The sequence below is a fragment of the Psammomys obesus genome, unplaced genomic scaffold (genome assembly GCF_907164565.1).
Source record: "Psammomys obesus unplaced genomic scaffold, mPsaObe1.curated_primary_1811, whole genome shotgun sequence".
NCBI lineage: Eukaryota > Metazoa > Chordata > Mammalia > Rodentia > Muridae > Psammomys > Psammomys obesus.
Genome location: NW_026591597.1, coordinates 444,931 through 464,566, shown reverse-complemented (window position 1 = coordinate 464,566; position 19,636 = coordinate 444,931). Strand labels below are relative to the sequence as shown.

Below are 19,636 nucleotides of genomic sequence, written 5' to 3'. Positions count from 1 at the left end.
ATGACTTGAAAACCGGAAAGATTTTCATTTGTCTTGTTTGTGGAGTGTATATTTTGTGTTTCCACTCCTCTATAACAGTGTTCAGGGGCTTCATGACTAGCACTGCCCATCAAGCCTGTGAAGTTCTCATGAAGAAAAGCTTTTTGAATCTGTATTCCTGACACAGTGATTGGCATAGGTTGCACCATGCTTTTGCTTGTGTGGCTCTATGGGAGTGGCTCTATGGGAGATTTCTGTTTTCCCTTAAAAATAGTGTTTTTATGAAAAAGTCTTCAGAAGGATGGACCATTGTAGAACCTTCCAGATTTAATATCCTTACTTATTTCTTTCTTTCTTGTTTACACAGATGAAAGATATGATCCTGAGCCCAAATCCAAATGGGATGAAGAGTGGGATAAAAACAAGAGCACTTTTCCATTCAGTGATAAATTAGGTGAGCTGAGCGACAAGATCGGAAGCACGATTGATGACACCATCAGCAAGTTTCGGAGGAAAGACCGGGAGGACTCTCCAGAAAGGTGCAGGTGTGCTGCCTTCTCTGCTGCTCTCTTGGGGGTGCAGGCTTTACACAGCTGTTTGGTTTGGTTTAATATTGAGGTGTTGATGTTATCTGAAGTTTAGCTTTTTTTTTTTTTAACTCACTTTGTTAGAGGAGTCTTAATGACACAGAAAACATGTTCATAAAGTACAGAAGGAGCTACACACCCTTTTCCTTTCTCGCGCTTTCAAGATGATTTTGTTAATTTGATACATTTCTTACCTGAAAAACCAGTATTGATATGCTGCTAAGTACAGTTTACAGTTTATGTTGGAGGTTATCGTGTTGGACAGCTCTATACAGTGTGGTGGACATGCAGTATGTTCCAGGAACATTTCATGGGTAATGTCGCCTCACAGGAAATGCGTGTGCAAAAAATGTGGAACCATTCATGAAGTTGCTAGTCACCCTTGCATAAAAATCATGTTCCGTGATACTAGGTCAGCCACAAGTGCTGTTAGTGTTAACGCTTCTTTTAGGCTGTCTGTGCCTGTCTGTGTCTACGGTGATCTGTTTTTTTATCCTCAACATTTTTCTGCAGGCATCTCAGTCTTGTCCTGAAGTTTATTATCCCCTGTAAAATTTGTAATGGTCATTTTACATTTGGACATCAGATGGTTCCACTGCTTGAAGTACTATCAAGGAAATGAAGAATCCATTTTGAGAGAAAGTTAGGGGCTGAAATTGACCTACCTACAACATTGCATTACCATCCCATGCCCACATGACCAGAAGAACCGTGTGCAGTTGGCACCTGGAGTTATAGTACAGGCCTAGTTTATAAAACTCATTTTCTGGTGTCAGACAGTTATATTTAACGTACATCGAACGATAGAAGTAAAACCTGAGGCCCATTCAGACTATGGGCCTGTTTTTTGTTTGTGTTTTCTTTATAATTTGCTTGATTTTTTAAAAACTAAATAGCATCTTTTCCTATCCATAAATTTATAGTAGATTTAGGGCGTCATGAGAATGAAGTTCAAATAAAACCATAATCAGCTTTTGAAATAATTTTCAAAATACCCACTCTTAGTGTATTTTCACTATCATTCCAGAATCTTTGAATCTCTAGAATATCTTTTTCAAAACTTGTAGATCATGGTCTTTGAAGGAATAGTAAGATCAAAAATAGGAGTGTTCTACCAAAGGCCTGCATGTGTTACTTACCAACACTGAATTCTGGGAGACAGTGTCTAAGCACACTCCTGTCTTCCTTGACTATTTTTATAGATAGACTCTCGTGGCCTATGTATAAATGTTTTTGGTCTGACTTGAAAAACACAGCAGATGTATCTGTCATTCTGAAGTGGGGTGTAAGGCAGGGTCTTAGAACAGTGTGTGTACTACACTGTTTCTTTGGTCTAAAGTTCTCTCAACTGAACTATTTTGGCTGTGCTTCCAACTATACTGTTTCTTTACTTCTGCTTTTCCATCCTCAGGGCTTCTTATCTTCCTTGCACTCTTTTTTCCCCCTCCCTTGTTGGCCTGGGTGGTGCCGATGATGGCTAGCTGGTGTCTTCTTCCTTGCACTGCCACTGAAGCAGGATGGGCTAAGAGTTCTTACCTTTGATTCAAAGTACTTAGGATGAGAAGTCTGGACTGTCTTCCAAATACCAGTTAGTGATGTGTGCAGGTTGCATTTTAGAGGATTGGTGAGAAAACAGTATGTCTTAGATAGAGTTGCATGTGACTCAGGGCTTTCTCCCCAGCCTTTTTGCCAGCCCGTGTGCTATGCTTCTGATCCTTGATTTATCCAAGTCCTAAACTGACTTGTATTTCAGTTGAGATTGCTTTAGATTAGAGTTATAGTTCATCAGTAATAGTCATAGTTTAGGGGAGAAATTCAAGCATTTTGCCCCAGGCTATTTATAAATTAAACTGCCTACTCTACAGTTAATATAGGCAGTGGGCCGTACTTGAGGTTCTTGTTGTCGCTCTCTCTTCCTCCCTTTCTCCCCTTTCTCTCTATCACTCCTCACTTTCTTTCCTCTCTCCTCTCCCTCACTCCTGCTTGTACCCAAACAATTAACTCAAAGACTTAATATTCTCAAAGAACAGACTTTTCATTCCCAGCATATGAGAATCTGGTGTCCTGCTTCCTGGGGGTTTGCTTGTGGTTGGGGGGGAGTTGATTAGTTGACTTATGGTACTAACATGAGTAAAAGTAATTGTTGCAGAAATATTTTAAATAGAGTTAAGTTTCTGCAAAGTACAGTTGACAGTTATGTAATGTTTGATGTGGCAAAGTAGCAAAATGACGCACAATTACAGAAAAGATAGCTTCATCCTTGTGTTCACTTTCCGGTGACACCTGACACAGCATGCTCTTTTAAGCTGACCATTGAAGTTTTACTGTTTTGTTTTATTATTTTTTTTCCTCCAAGACAGTCTCTGGAAGCTCGCTCAAGCTAGCTTCAAACTCATTGTGTAGCCAAGGATGACCTTAAGCTCCTGGGATTACATGGATCCACCCCACGCCACACTTGATTATGTTTCTTGGATTTATGCATAAGAATCACTAACAGAGTTCTTAAAATGGAACTGTAAAAGCTTGGTATGGCATGCCAGTCTCTAACCCAGCACTTGGGAGGTAGAAGATCAGGAGGTCAGGATCATCTTTGAGTATATGGTGAGATAGAGACCAGCCAGGACTGCATGACACTCTGTCTTTTAAGAAAGCCAGTAATAAGGTTAAAACGAGAGGGCAAGATAATAGAATTGTAGACAGTTGCACGGTACATTTAAAGACTGCGAATATGTGTTACCTGAGATACTGCCGTCCAGCCGCTGGTTCTGACAACACGCTGATATTTTATCCACGAGTCAAGTTTAAATCTGTAACAAACCCTGAGGTATTTTAGGCATTTTTTTTGGCTCAGGCACATTTTTGCATATCACAACCCCCTTCCAGGGGTGTTTTAGACTTAACTGAGAAGTTGTACCCATTCCCTCATCCCTCCCTCACACATACACATTATTATTCAGCAGCCGAAATAACATTGTGTTGATCCTGTCAAACAGTCAAAGTGTAGAGTTTTGGAGTTAGTGCATTTGAAATTCTTTCACTCAAATCACCAAGGACTACTACTCACAGTATTCCCAAGCCTTATTATGTTGTTTCATTTTTAATATCTTTTAGTGACAGCGATGAGGAAAAGAAAGCAAGAAGAGGCAGATCTCCCAAAGGTGAATTCAAAGATGAAGAGGAAACGGTGACAACTAAGCATATCCATATAACACAGGCCACGGAGACCACTACAACCCGGCACAAGCGCACAGCGAACCCTTCCAAAACCATTGATCTCGGAGCAGCAGCACATTACACGGGGGACAAAGCCAGCCCCGATCAGAATGCTTCAGCCCACACGCCTCAGTCATCAGCAAAGGTACGGGCAACATGGGTCTATGTGGCATGTTTGCCTTAGTCTCAAAAATTGCGTTCAGAGTTCCTGCCTTAGTAAGCTGGGGCCTTTTAATCGGTCATATCAATTACAGATCATCTGACATACCCTACTCAGTCATTAATAACAAGAGATCTCTTTGGAGTAAGAAACCTGTCCCAGTGCTGAATGACTGTCTTATGCATTCCTATGATAGAAATGACACTGTCATTCACGTGGGGAGTTTGTGAAGCCCAGGGTAGCCCATCTGCACCAGTCTCATAGCACTACATCACTAGTCTTGACCACATTTGCTAGGGAAAGCATATTTGAAAGTTTGAGGAAAGGATGAAAGCTGAAAGCGCAGACTAGCGCTGTAACATGGTTGGTATGAAATGTAGTGTTTTCCAGATTGAAATACAATGTGAAGAAAAGTGAGGTAGAAGAAAATTCAGGTATTAGAACTGGGCTTGGTCATGCATGCCTATAATTCCAGCACTTGGGAAGCCAGGGCAGTAGGATTGAGTTTAAGACCACCTTGGGCTATAGCAAGATCATGTTTTGAAGAAGCTAGAGAGAGAGAGAGATGGTGAACTGTTTTTGCTGGTCCTCGTTAAGCAGCTCACAGCCACCCATAGTATACTCCATCTCCCAGAGATCTGATGCCCTCTTCTGAACTCCATGTTGCCTGCACATGTGCATACATAGACTTACACAGATATTATTTCCTTAATAAAATTTTGTAAGACTGTCTGGGAAGAAAAGCATAGTTAGTGGGAAAAAGACATAGCTCTTAGGACTTCATGGTGCTTATTATACAGAGAGCGATTTGATGGTTGCTCCTCCTCTATAAGGATCCGAGGCCAGTTAAACCTAAATCTAAACCTAGCCTTGTTTAGATGGTTTCAGGAGTTCTGTCAGAATTGGGGGTTGACACTGGAGGTCTGTAAGTTTGCTCACTGTTCCGCTGTTTCAGCCTTCCGTGCCGAGCAGCAAGTCTTCGGGGGACCTTGTTGACCTGTTTGATGGCAGCAGCCAGTCAGCAGGTAAGCTTGACAGCGGCCGCTTCTTTCCAGCAACCATGGCTTCAGCTGTTTTCTTTTTAATGCTATATGAAACATGGAATTAAAAAAAAAAAATCTGGCCAAGTATAGTGGCACACACCTTGATCCCAGCACCTGAGAGACAGAGGCAGGAGTGTCTCCAAGAGTTCAAGGCCAGCCTGGTCTACAGAGTGGGTACCAGCACAGTCAGGGCTATGTAAAGAGTTCCTGCTCTAAATAAAGAACTAACTAACTGGGTCTGGGTATGTAGGCCTGTGATCACTGGTACTCGCAGGACTGAGGCAGGAAGGGCACAAGTTGAAGGCCAGCCTGGGCAACTTAAAGAGACCTGACTTAGAAAGGGGTCTGGAGATAGAACTCGTTAGTAGAGCACTTACCAAGCATTTGTGTGACTCTCAACTCTCTCTCCAGTCCTGCAAAGATAATTACCACCTTTGCTAATGTGAAATTAATGAGCATTTACTGCTGTTTGGAGAAAATTATTTCACTACCTGACAGGGAGAAGGTGATAGCTTGGTCGCCTTTTCCCATAAGTTCTTTCGTGCCTGTGGCCTTTGTAAGTTCTTTTACAGGCATTCACCTGTGTTTCAAAGCTTTCTTTGAAAAGTATCTCACCTCAGTTTTACACCTTTTTCTGACCTTTTAGGTCTTGGGGAGAAAAAAACTGTTTGTGGTAGTCACCAAATATAAGTGAATAGTGAATGTGTCCTCAGATCACTGTGAAGTGTCGTAGTGTGCAAGGCTTCCTCTCCAGACTGCTTTTTCCTTTAGAGTTCCTTAATATACTTGAAATTTTCCACAAAGATTTTTGGAATCTTTGTTTGCATGTTTAAACTCTTAAGATAAATTTTGCAGGTGTGAAAATTACATTAAAAATAGCATTTAAAATTTTCCTTTTATAAAAAAGATGTGTTACTCTGCACATTCTCTTGACTTTCCCTAAACCTTCATCGTGGTTGTCCAAGCATATATGCCTATGTTCATTACCTTCTTTTTCATCTGTCAGCATTTGCTGACCCAGACATTGGGCTGGTGCTTAAGATAGAACTTGTAGTTTTTTGGAAAAGGCAAATGGAGGAAGTAATCATTAGTCAAAGGGCAGTAATTGTCTGTAATTACCTAGTTATAAATATGCTGGGTGCTTTGGAGAAAAGGGGCCATTATATGAATATGTATATAACCCCCCATTAAGCATACCGTATGAGGGCTGTGGCCAGGGTGGAATGCACGTGCCTGTAATTACAATTCTTGGCAGGCAGAGTTGAGAGGGTCACCTGGCCTGAGGAGTTCCAAAGCATCCTGGGCAACAGACCCAGAGGTGTCAGGAGAAAGAGAGGAGAGGGAGAGCATCGCAGTGACCACGCCTTCTCATTAAGGAGACTAAGGATTTCTTCCTTGTGACCTTCAGCTCGTGCTAGATTTTGAGAAACTCCTAATAACTTGTTTTCAAGTAAATTGATGTTTACTGTAGTATTGCACTTGATGGTGATATAGTTATAATAAAAGTACGGTACTTGAGTAAAAACAGCTAAAAAGCTTTGTTAAGATAGTTTTTCTAAGGCTGTTTAAAGGTCATTACATTAAAATGTACATCAGCAGGATTGGTCACAAGGTGCAACATGTAGCTATTTTCCAAGTTCTGTGTCATAATTCTCAATGTTTTCAGACTTGCCTCTTTGCTTTAAACATAAGTCTGTGATATAAATTGCTTCACTGATAGATTAGTGCATGTGATTAACATAGAGCCACCAGTTATTTTCTCTTTCTTGCCTACTGTCATAAAATTACTGGCCTAGGAATAAACTTGCAAACCATCTGGTTTGAGCCAGTTCTGAGGTCCTTCAGTTCCTTACCTGTCTCCTCTGTAAAATGACTTGTGCTTTGGTGAGACTGCAGTGCTCACAGTAGCAAACAGCTGCCTTGGTTGTTAAAAACTGATGTGCTGTCTGTTTGTATTTAAGATGTGAACTATGGTATGAATTGGTAGTTAGCATACAGGCATCTAATGTAGACATAGTGTCATGGAATATCAATTATTTTGGGCTTCCTGGCATGAAATATTGAAAGGCTCTTTTTGTGCATCTGTGGAGCAGTCAGAGAATTAACTAACTAGGAAAGTCAGCTGCCTGGATGTGACTTTCTTCCTTGGCGATCCCATGATTACAGAAAGAAACCTTTGAGTGGTTTTTCTTCTCTGGTATAAATGGTAGAATGACTAATAATATACAAATAGCAGTTAATATAATAACCGCAGCATAGTTCAAATGAAATCTGGAAGGCTTCTTGCCCTTAAACTTTATCTTAATATTATTTCAAAAGCAACTGAACATGGTTTGACATCAGAATTACTTTTTAATAATTCCATTTGAAACAGTATATTTAACTATAGATCGTAAATGAAGTTCTGCCACAGAAGGAAGCCAGATTTAAATATTAGCACTTGCACATGAGAATGTGTAAGGATCTGCCAGATGTCCAGTATTTATCATAGGATTGCCATTCCAGTAATGCCTCCACAGACAGTAAGCAGATATGCAGATTCGACCTCATCAGATGAGTGTCTCTACCAGCCAAACTCATGTTCTCCGTCCTTGATCCTGCCTCCTCCTACCTCTGTTCTCTTCTTCGAGTGTGTGTGTGTGTGTGTGTGTGTTTACATCTTCATTTTACAGAGTGTGTGCTAGAATCACTGTAGAATATCTGGCCAAATTTAAAACTGCACATGTGAAACCTAGGCTCTGCATCAGCTTGCTTGTGAGATAGTTTTGATAACTGCCCTGTTGTGATCTTCCATTACAGTCTCCTAAGGTGATGCTTCAGTGCCTTCTACATCACAACTCATGTCTAAGGGAGCATTTTCCTCAGTCAGTGCTAGAAAAAAATAGGTATTAAAATTAGAAACTAAGCCAACTGAAAATAGAATGCTAAAAACCATTCCATTTTTCTTTTAGTATGAGTCCATCTTGTAGGCGTTATCCCTTTGTGATTAAGGAATTTAGGTCTTAACTTACTGTTCCATAAGAAGTGCGTCTCTTGAGAGTGGAGAGAAACGTCATCACTACAACTAGAAAAACTGTGTTAATAGGACTTAGTGTATTCTGAGATCTTTTTTTCAAGGTAAAAACTTTTTTTTAAGACAGGGTTTCTCTGTGTAGCACTGGCTATCCTGGAACTCTATAAACCAGCTGGCTCAAAACGCAGAGATCTGCCTGCCTCTGCCTCCAGAGAATGATTAAAGGCGTGTGTCATCATGTGCACCTGTCTTTAAAAAATATCTTTTAAGGACTGAAAATGTGTCAAGTCCAAATTTTCCGTTACCATTTGAACGTAACTCCATTTCACATGGAGTGGAAGTGCTGTAGGGCAGCTGTGGTACATCAGCTTATATTTGGGTGGAAGTTGTCTTTAAGCTGAGTGTACTAAAAGTAATTGTTAGGGTATTTTTCATTGATGATGATGGTTACAGTTAGGCTCACTTTTTAAATGTGGAAAACAATTTATTTGCCCCACATTAGATATACAACGGTAACTATTAAAATTTTTGGTGAATAACATTTGTAAAATGCTGTTAAGATGAGACATGCTGTCCAGACTGGCCAAACACCTGCTCCTGCTACATTGCCCTCCCAGATACTCAGGTGACAGGTGCACACCGCCTCCCCAGGTGTTGATCATGTGCATCCGGTGAGATGGTCTTTAATAGTTGTTGTGTCGCAGAGTCTTGTGGCTTCTGGTTGAGGACAGCTTTTCTTCTGACCTTTCCTCCTGCTTGTCTCTAGTAGCACTTGCTGTGACTTACACCTTTGGTCTGTAACATTATTTAGCCAAAGGTTCTTTGTTTTTTTCCTGTACTCCAGGTATCCTTAGCTTGAGGTTTTCCTAAATTCTTCTGTCTTGCAAATGACATACAGTCACGCCTGCTACTATCTGATGAGTATACTAGCCTCATCAGAATCTTCGATGAGGAGAATCACATTGCATTTTGAGTACTGGGTTTGAACACATCGTATTTACAGACCAGCTGTGACTTTGCCTGTTGATGGTGTAGGCTCTTTTCTATTTCCCTAGTTGAGGTATTCATTCTTACTGATTATCTAAAAATTAGTCACTTACTTATGTATTAGAACTCTTCAGTTTTTAACACACTGGATTAAATTCTTTATTCGGTTTTTCATTTGTTATTTAAACACTGTTCTGACCGTGTTTTTCTTGTTCCCAGTATTGCTCTGAGAACGTTCCCAGCTGTTGACTGTAAAGAACTCCTTGCTGCCCTGGAGAGGCAGATGGATTTTGGCCCATTTATAGTGACAGTTCTGTGTGGGAACCTACAAGAAAGGCAGCAGCAGTCTTCCTTGTGTAGCACTCTTTAATGCTCTTCTCTGTGATTCCTTAGAGGTGATATGGGGAAGAGCTGGCACACAGAGGTAGAGCATCCCCATGCTTGTCCCTCCGAGGAGAAGCTTGCCCCTTTTCAAACAGGTTTCTGATTTTTGAAACACTTCTTACATTTAAAGGTGTTTTTGTGGTGCATCAGAAAAAGTCAGATCCCTGCCAGAGAGCATATGTGTCCATTCTCAGTGCTCCTTTCTCAAGTCGGGTAGAAACCAAGCCCCATGGGAGTGGGTAGAGTTGGGGTGGTGTTGCTGGGGATGTTTGATGTGTGTAGTTTTCTTGAAGGTGGAAAAAGAGAACGAGTGGATACACTTGGAATGCCACATTCAGGAAAAGCTTCTTAAAATCTGCTCTTCACTGCTTTTATCCACAGCATGAATTTTCTTTGTAACTTAGACTAGTTTAGATTTGAAGGTCTCTACTTGGCTTAGCATAAAATTTACTCACTGTTGTTTACTCACTGCTTGGATAAAACAAAATCTGTTTTGAAAGCCTTTACAGTTAATAAAAACTATTCTGTTAGCAGTATACTTTGATCAAAATGTTTAACATAAAGGAACAGAGAAAACCAGCATAAATTTTAAACACCAATTATTTGCAACATTCATTTTCCTGCTTTTCTTAAAATGTGCTTGTCTGTAGCATGCACTTTAGCTCACTGCTCTTTGTGCTTACAGCATTTTATCTTGTTCAGTATACCTACGAGAAAGAAAGAAAAAAAATCACTTTGATACTATCCTTCGCATGAATTTTAAAATAGCCACATGAGCTGACATGTTGGTAGGAGTGCAGAGCCTATGGCTGGCACTAGCCGGCTGCCAGGAGGATGAGCTTGTGAGTAACTGCAACGATGCAGTATGGGGAGGAAGAAGAATTAGTTATGCCTGCTGGTAGTTGACTCTAGCAAATGTATATTAAGAGAAGAGCAGCACACATGTATCAGACATTGACTCTTCCCTTTATTCCACTGGCCATCTAAGAAGGGGTGGGGGTTCGGCTTTAATTAACCCAGCTGAGGGTAGCAGATGGGGTAGAATGTCTCACAGCGATAAAACAATTCAGAAATGGCACCAGATGTTGGAAGCTGTCCCTGGTGGTATTTGAGTGCCACCCAGATGTTGCAGTCCCACCTGGCTAGTTTCTAAGCACTGCAGCCTAAGCAGCTGTGCTGTAACCTGTGTAATGTTCACATAACACTAAAAACACTCTTAATTGAGCTGCTGTTCTAGACTTCTAAGCTCCTGAGGTGAAAGTTTAAGGACAAAAATAAAGGCGTCAGCTTAAAGTTTTAGATCTTTGGCTTCGTTAATAATTGATGTAGAAGAAAACAGAATACTAACATTTAAAATACTGTTGCTCACATTGTTGATAAAAGTAAATCTCTTAACCTCTGGAGTGTTTACAAATACCAGCTGTGCACAGATTTACCCAGTGGTGGTGATTTTGCCATTTTAAAAATAGCAGTTTAGCAGTATTAACAAGGACTAAAAGGATGGCACAAATTACATAAGCCTGATGACCTGAGTTTGTCCCTGAATCCTGACCTCTGCATGCATGCCATAGCATGAGTACGTCTTACACACACATATACAATAATAATAATAATAATAATAATAATAATAATAATAATGATGATTAAGGAGATATTAGCAAAAAGTTGATTTAATTCATGTGTTTAAAAAAAAGTATTTAATCTTTTATGGAGTGAACAAGAGGGAAAGCATCCTACTAGCAAATGTCATCACACTGAATTTTCTCCCGTTGTCTGTTTAAATTGGTTTTTATGCAAACAAACTTCAAGTTTCCCCTCAAAGTTTTGTTTTTAAAACATTTAATAAGGGGGCAGGAGAGAAGCTCAGTGATTAACAACACATGCTGCTCTTGCAGAAGACCCAAGTTCAGTTCCCAGCACCCATGTCACAACCTCCTGCAACTCCAGTTCCAAGGAGATCCGTTGCCCTCTTCTGACCCCCAGCAAACTTGTGGCATATTCACACATATGCACACATGCACATAAATAATTTAAGTAAACATTTTTAAACTTTGAAATGTATACAAACTTACCCCCTTGTGTGTGTGTGTGTGTGTGTGTGTGTGTGTGCGAGATTGTTTAGTTAATTGTTTCACAATTTGCTCTGTGCCATTTGTGAAAGAGGATATAAAGTTACTGTTTTTCTAATGTTATCCTCTGACATGGAACTTTCTTTCTTTCTTTTTTTTTTGGTGGTGGTGGTGGTTAAATGCATAAAAATACCTCTAATAGTAAAAACGTGAAACTCAGTGTAAAGATCTACAGCTTCAGGCTGTCCTAACTATATCAAAGTTCGTTGAGATATACAGACTTTGGGTCAGGTTAATTTCAGTGTGTGATTTTATTCATATATGTTATATATAGCATATACAAAATATATAATATATGTAAAGTGCAGTTTTTAAAAATTGGAGGGAAAGTGTCAAAAAATCTGAGAGTCCAAGAGACAGAAGGAGAGACCTGAGGTGAGTGGGTCAGTGTAGGTGATGATGTCTGGGCCTCTCCTGTTGCATATCTTTGTGTTGCTTGGAAAGGGTTCCTGAAATTGCTTATAGTTGTTCCACAACTCAAGCGGTTTAAACCATGGTCTCCTTCTTGCCTTCTAGGAGGATCGGCTGACTTATTCGGGGGATTTGCTGACTTTGGCTCAGCTGCTGCATCAGGCAGTTTCCCTTCCCAAGGTATGAGATGGTTTGTGAAGAGTTGACACGCACAGAGCCACTAATCAGCTTTTTTAATCCCTGTGGTATTTATTGTTTCTAATTCCCAATCAGTTTATTCACAGATATTTACAGAGCCAGTGTCTTAGGTGTGCCAGATGAATTAACTTAGTTGCATATTACTCAGACTAAGCCAACAAAAACTACCCATATTCATAACATTCTTGTTTAGTTTTGCAGGGATGAGTGTAAGGACAACACGTCTCACTTCAGCGCAAAAGTCCAGTAATTTGTGTTCACTGTAGTTGGCCTGATTTTCCAGGAATGAAAATGGCAAGCTGCCATGTCCCTTACATAGATATATGAGTAGGGATACGTAAAGTGCAGACTAAGATCCTTATGTATTTTCCTGCAGGTTGGGAAGGAATAGTGCTATTTTTTTATCCATAGAATTTGGGTGGCCCACAGTGTGAGAGGCCACTTAAAAAACAGCTGTAAGAAACAGAAGCATGAGGCAGGCCTGGTGTACAATGTTATGTGACTTAGTGTTACTCTTCAGTTCACACAGACTCTGTTGCAGAATATGTTACTGCAGCCTTGCCATGCATCTCCATCCATACATGTGTGATTAATGCAGTCTGATCACTGCTGCACAGGTGCTGAACCCACAACAATGATTAATCATTTCTGAACAGTGTCTGCCCCACGAGAAATCCCGTCCCTGTGTGATCAGTCTTCTCGGTACTGAGTTTTCAGATGGGGCAACACACTTTGCCCCAGTTCTGCTCATATTCTGCCTAACAGATCCTGCAAATGGAAAATCGGGGTAAAGTTATGGTCGATCATTCAGCTGCCTGACTTAAAAACATCTAATGGCAAGAACTAATTGTAAAGTGGTTCCTGCTGTGTGAAGAATTAACAGCAGGCTTCAGTAAGACCCTGAGTAAAGAATAGTGACCCGCTTTTAGACGAGACTGTCAGCAGAGACTGGGGTTTCTCTCCTGAGGATGCTGCATAGTCCTACAGTAATGGAGGAGTGTAAGCTTCAAGACTACACATGACTGATCTCTTCTGATGACATCGTGAGACAGTGTTACCGTTTAGGCTAGACATGTATTTCCAAACTGTAAGGCCCATGGAATAGCCATTTCTTCACTTTCTGCTTTCTCAACTGCCACAGACTCCTATTTGTGCATTTGTCCTTTCTTAAAGGCTTATTTACTTAGAGTCATGTGTAGCCTAGTCAAAGTAATGTTTACATGTGACTTGCTTGTATAACCATTGTACTTCAGATACTGTTCTCTGTGCAGCTTTTCCAAAAGCTGGATACAGCATTCTGTGTGGTGAACTCAATTGGACTGTCCAGGTTAATCAAGCCAACGTAATAATGTCAGTTCTCAAATGGTGCCACACGTGCCATTACTCCATCTTTACAGTATAAACTTAAAAGTTGGGCCTAGAGGAGCTAGCTGGTTACCTTAAGCTTGACTTTTTAATAGTTTGTCTCTTGCATGTGTGAGCTCATACTGGTAACATCTTTTAATTCTAGCTTGAAATGTTAGCTTTCCATCGTTGTGAGCAGACAATTGAGAGGACAGCCTTGGAAGAAGCTTATTTGGCTCACAGCTTCAGAGGCTCGCTGGTCAGCTGGTTCCTACTTGTGGGCATGTGGTAGAAAGGACCTTCCTTAGAGTGGAAGAAGAGAAGCTGCCAGGAGAGGGCCATGGACAGAATACTCCCTTCAATACACCTTCTTCCAGCCACGCCCCTCCTTCTCATGGCCTGCTCTGTATGAGCCCATCAGTAGACTGGCCCATTGATGCACTTAGAAAATCATCACCCAGTCACCTTGAAATGTCACACTGCAGATATGCCCCTTCAGCTCACTTTTTAGATTAAGCCAGCATGAGTTCCCCTTGCTGTTTATTGAAATACACTGAGCAGTCAGCACGCTACAGATTGCTCTTGGTGGTAGCCCATGTGTACTCAGTGGGAACAAGAGCAGAGTGAGAACTTCTAACAGAAATGCATTAAATGCCATACTTAGTTTTAGTATTCTCCATGATCTATGTTTTCTTAATAGGTTTTGTATCGTGAACTTGGGGTTTCTGCAGTTAAGTGGGTATAAATTGCAGCAGGATTTCCCTTTGAACCTTCTAAGTGATGAGCAAAGCTGGGGCTCTCTCGTTGAACCTCCTCATTCCCAGCAGGAAGTTAGCCAGTGTAGGATTTCCTCCTTTTCTGAGCCCCATGAGTTTCACTTTTGCAGACTTGGTTGAGTCGTTTCATGGTGCTTTTTTGTATATCGTGTACAATCCTGCCAAGAGGTAGGTTTTACTTTGAGACTTCTCTTTTCTTTGCCACCTTGTTAACACCCTTGTAATATTCATGAGGAAGGATACTGTCCAGATGGAGACGGGGCCCACAGATGCTAACCTGCCTGGACTCCCATCAACTTCAATTAGTTGCAGCTCGTAGAGCTTAAATTTGCTCTGGGCACTGGAGCATCCTCACCCTTGCCTTCTTTCTGTCTTGGTAACAGCCACAAGTGGGAATGGAGACTTCGGTGACTGGAGTGCCTTCAACCAAGCCCCATCAGGCCCAGTTGCTTCTGGTGGTGAGCTCTTCAGCAGTGCCCCGCAGCCTGCAGTAGAGCTCATCAGTGGCTCACAGCCAGCTCTAGGCCCACCTCCTGCTGCCTCCAACTCTTCAGACCTATTTGATCTGATGGGCTCATCCCAGGCAACCATGACGTCTTCCCAGAGTATGAATTTCTCTCTGATGAGCACTAACACTGTGGGGCTCGGGTTGCCCATGTCAAGATCGCAGGTAAGTTGTCTGCTTCCTTTGGGAATTGTTACCTATACCCGCTAAGATGTCTAATAGAGTGATGGGTTACTGTAAGACAAGGACACATACACCTCACATAGTCCACTGTAGACCTAAACACCATTAGGTGGTACTGTGAAACAGAGGTGAGAGGCCATGCCTGCTGCTTCATAGGTTGCGCTTATACACACCCACTGTGTATTTTGAGTGAATCATGTGTGTTCTAGAGGACAAGGCCATCTTACCTACATATAGTCCCTAAAAATGACAAGCATGGTGCCAAGCACAAAGAGACATGCTGAAATCTGTTGAGTCATAACTAATTGGTATTCAGAGGTGTCTTTTTTTTTTTTTTTTTAATTTTATTCTTCTTTTTAGTTACATTTTGTTAACTTCAGAGGTGTTTTTAAACAGTGTTTGGGGGAAACGATTCATTGTTCGGAAAATAGGCAACAAATTCTGGTTTTATGTTTAACAAAGTATCACTGTACGTTGCTCTTGTAAAAAAAAAAAAAATCACTGTGTCAGTGAGGAATATTACCCCTGTTCTGGGCCTGTTTTCAACCTTCATTTTCATAAAGGAAAACCAGTGAGAGTTTCTAAATTCATGTTTCAAGAGTTAAATACAAACTGCATAATAGTAGTTTAGAATGTAAACAGACAGCGTTGGAAAAGTGTGAGTTGTACCTGGAACTTGCTAGTTTTGACTGAGTTATTGATATGTCTCTGATGCTAATCTAATCACTCATTTTAATGTATAGATCGTGGTCTTTTGGGTATTGGGATGAAGGAAGGGAAGAAAGAAGCAGAAAGGTGACTGTGAAAGGCCAGTAGTTTTCTTTCAGCTACTGTGTCCTTCTCGGGCCCTTGGCGTTGAAAGCATTTTCATTTTTCTTGTCCCATTTCTCTCCTTTTTTCTGTTCCCTTTAAAAGTATCCGTAGTAGCCACCTCTGCTTCTTTCTCCTGACTTCTTCTTTGCCATCCCATGTGTGTTTTGAGTGCCACTGGTGGTGCTCACTTGAGGCAGTGGAGGTGCACAGAGCAAGAAGCACCACTCTGTGACATAGACTTCCATTTGGTGGCTTAGGCTCTATACATGAGCAGCCCTGCATTCTGGTTTGTAAGAATAAGTTTCTTCCTGTTCCCCTCCTTCAGTTGTGTTAACCTGGCAGGTGGTTCTCTGCTACCTGTCCCGGTGCTGCCCTTTGGCATATACTCAGTAAACCTGTTTTCCTGGAGGTAGAGAGCTATATTAACCTCAAATTGGTTGTCATCCAGGGCACTTTTCAGAGATAGTGGGTTCTATTGCGCTGGGTATTGGGCTGTGGGATAACACCCAAAGGCTTTAGTGGGCCCGGTCTAAGAAGTGTCTCAGCATTGAAGTCATTAGTATAAAGCATCATGGTTGATGTAACTGAGCAGCTGGTGCTTGATTTCTAGAGCATCCTTTTCTTTTCCAGCCTCTGCAGAATGTTAGTGCAGTGCTACAGAAGCCTAACCCTCTCTATAATCAGAATGCAGATATGGTCCAGAAGTCGGCCAGCAAAACCCTGCCCTCCACTTGGTCTGACCCCAGTGTCAACATCAGCCTAGACAACTTACTACCTGGTATGCAGCCTTCCAAGCCCCAGCAACCATCACTTAACACAATGATTCAGCAACAGAGTAAGTCACCTCACCTGCCCCCATCTGTGTTTCACATCTTCTGCCCTGAGTGCAAGACTTATTCAAGCATTAAAATAAAAATAGATGATGAATGCTAGGGATGGATGGGGCTGTATGTGAAGAGAACCGTATTCACCTGAGATCTTTCTGCTTACTGTTCACTTGGTACCCTTCCCACTGGCACACTTGACTCTAAACTGTGCTTCTGGTGTGATAGGACTTACAGATTTTAAGGCTCTGATCTTTAAAATGAAAATACTTTAGAGTGCCGTGCATGCCTATAATCCCAGCACTTAGGAGGCTTATGAGTTAAAGGACAGCTGAACTACATGGCGAGACTGTTAAAAGCCCAGGCAGTGAGGTGTAGCTCAGTGGTGCAGCTCCTGTCTGGCATCCCTACAGCAGTGGACTCTCCCAGTGCTCCAGAACAGAAAGTGTCTTTCAGAGCTATTCTACAGCAGTGTTTGCAAACCATGATGAAGAAACAAAACCATCTGAACTCCACAGCTCAGGGGCCCCTGCCCCAGGGCTGTTCTCCCAGTGTACTGAATATAGGTGGATGGCTGTACTCTGTTTCTTGCTGTTCTCATTTAACAGCATTAATATAACTGGATTTTTTTTTCCTCTGTTTTGAACATGGTCAGAGAAAAAATGATTTTTAGATTTTTCCCATCATACCATACCACAGCTCCTCTTGTGGGTCATTTAAATTGTTTTCAGATTTTTAAACTATAAATAGAATTAAATTTCTATACCTTCTGTATATCTGCTTTTTCCTTTATATAACATTCTGAGTCAAAGAATATAAATGTTTTTAAGGCATTTGGTAGGGTTTTGACAGTTGATTAGGTAGGATTCAGCAGTGGATTTTGTGGGAATGTTTTGGGGTTGTGTTTTCCCATTATTACTGTTTCTACATCTCTAGGAGACCAGGCCAACATCCCCTAAATATTTGTTGAGTGTAACCAGGGCAAATTAATTAACTTCTCTTGCTAGGTTTAAAAGTATTGCCAGTCAGCAAAATGTGTTACTTTTCTGCACTATGAATATTAAGAATTCACTTTTATTAAAGTCATGTTTTCTCCTTCCTTCTGGTAGATATGCAACAGCCTCTGAATGTGATGACTCAAAGCTTTGGAGCTGTGAACCTCAGTTCTCCATCAAACATGCTTCCTGTCCGGCCACAAACTAACCCTCTAATGGGGGGACCCCTGCCTATGAACATGCCCGGAGTGATGACGGGCACCATGGGAATGGCCCCTCTGGGGAACACCCCAGTGATGAGCCAGAGCATGGTGGGCATGAACATGAACATGGGGATGTCAGCCACGGGGATGGGCTTGACAGGCACAATGGGAATGGGCATGCCCAACATGGCCATGCCTTCTGGAACTGTGCAACCCAAGCAAGATGCCTTTGCAAACTTTGCCAACTTTAGCAAATAAAAGATTGTAAAGAAGCAAGTGGAGGAAGCATCTATAGCTGCAAATAGGTGATGTTGGGATGGAAAATGCTAAGCAGTTCCCTTTTCTCTTATCAGTTAATTAAATAATCCACATAAAGAACCAAAAAGGCTGATTTTTAAAGTGAAGTGTCTGATGTTTGAGGAGCCATGCAAGAGCACCTCAGACGAGGCAGTCAGGATCGTTTTCCCCCATGAAGATGGCACTACTAATGGGGTGAGGAGACCATGAAAGCCTTTCTGAGTCGGAGAGCCGCGTCACAGCGTAGTCTCTGGGTGGACTGGCACGGGGCTGAGGAAATGCGCTTCACTCTCTAATGCTATACTTTTCTTTCCCTGAGGAACTTGATTTTTCTGTCCCTCGATCGCCTTGTCATGATTGGGTCTGTTCCTTTACTACCACTCTCGAGTCCATATATGAAATCATTAAAGTTGGATGATCAGTTTTTTATAAAAATATATATTTTTGTCCAAAAAAAAAGGCATACATATGTGATTATGGCTAAATCAAAGGTAACTGGATGTATATACTTTTGCCAAGGTTCCAGCAGCACTGCTAATGTACCATCTGAGTCTTCATGGAATCGAACCCTCTTGCCACGGCGGCAGTAGCTGTGAGACTTCCCATGTCTCCTGCTGTACACCCTGTGCAGAACTGAGAAAACTGTGTTTTTCAGGACTGTTTTGTGGTTTCCTTTAAAAGCCAGAGAAGGAAGGCCTCGTTTGTGTTGTTTGTTTGCAGCAGTCCGTCGCACTTGGCAGTGACTGACTTGGCAAAGCTGCTCTCCTTGCGTGTCCTTGTAGCCATCATTCAAGTCAGAAACAGTCAAAAGAGAAAAATATTTATTTTTATCTTTTTTGGTGTCTTTTCAAAAAATTGAAAGTAAAAATGCATTAAAACGTTAAGTTAAATATAAATGTTAGGACTCAGCAATGTTCATGTTTAGATTTTATACAGTATTTGTTTTGTTTGGGGTTTGAGTGTGTATAATGCGGCATTAGCAATATGGTTCCAATAGAAGTTCGATATATATTATTAAAGGAGACCTGTAGCAGTCAAAGATTTTATTGATTTAATGACAATAAAGGAAATTAATTAAAAAATTTTTTTTTGTTTTCCTGCTGTGATTCTACATTAAGCTCACATGAAAATCATGATGCTAGAGTTTGGAATGCAAAATTAAATGTTTCAACCTCAAGCTGGGAATATTTTTTAAAAGAAATACTATAAGTATCAAATTATTACCTCCCCACTTTATGTTGAAAATTTTTTATTCAATTGATACAACTTTGTTTCCATTGTATTCATGATGTTCTGTTATATATAACATTAAAACGTTCATTAAAATCAACGTGGAACTGCCTCTTTTCTCACTCCGCTAGATGCCAGGCCATTTGGGAAAAAATAATTATAATTTGGGCAAAGTAATTTTTATAAATAATTTAAAATTATTTAATGACTTCTCTATTCTTTCCTATCAGGCTCCACTGTCAGGAATTAAACATGAAGCGGCAGAGACACCCTGCCCTGCTCTGCTCTTGCTAATGTCCCATCTACAACATTTCTAATTAGGCAGAAATCCATGTACTTCAGCTAAGTGGGAAGGAAAAGTG

General features: G+C 41.0%; 1 protein-coding gene across 4 annotated transcripts in view; it reads left to right on the top strand.

Annotated features, from left to right (window-relative positions):
- The window catches only part of Clint1 (clathrin interactor 1), a 50,955-nt gene extending 31,581 nt beyond the window's left edge, over positions 1 to 19,374 (top strand). The window contains exons 6-12 of one of the 4 annotated variants that reach the window (XM_055610679.1): positions 347 to 518; positions 3,678 to 3,924; positions 4,895 to 4,964; positions 12,012 to 12,086; positions 14,608 to 14,894; positions 16,356 to 16,560; positions 17,659 to 19,374. In XM_055610679.1, the coding sequence (XP_055466654.1) occupies positions 347 to 518; positions 3,678 to 3,924; positions 4,895 to 4,964; positions 12,012 to 12,086; positions 14,608 to 14,894; positions 16,356 to 16,560; positions 17,659 to 18,005 (1,403 nt within the window). In that variant the 3' untranslated portion in view covers positions 18,006 to 19,374. Of the gene's footprint in view, positions 1 to 346; positions 525 to 3,677; positions 3,925 to 4,894; positions 4,965 to 12,011; positions 12,087 to 14,607; positions 14,895 to 16,355; positions 16,561 to 17,658 lie in introns of all 4 variants that reach the window. The other 3 variants (XM_055610681.1, XM_055610678.1, XM_055610680.1) reach the window with 3 other exon arrangements.
- Positions 19,375 to 19,636: the final 262 nt, after the last annotated feature.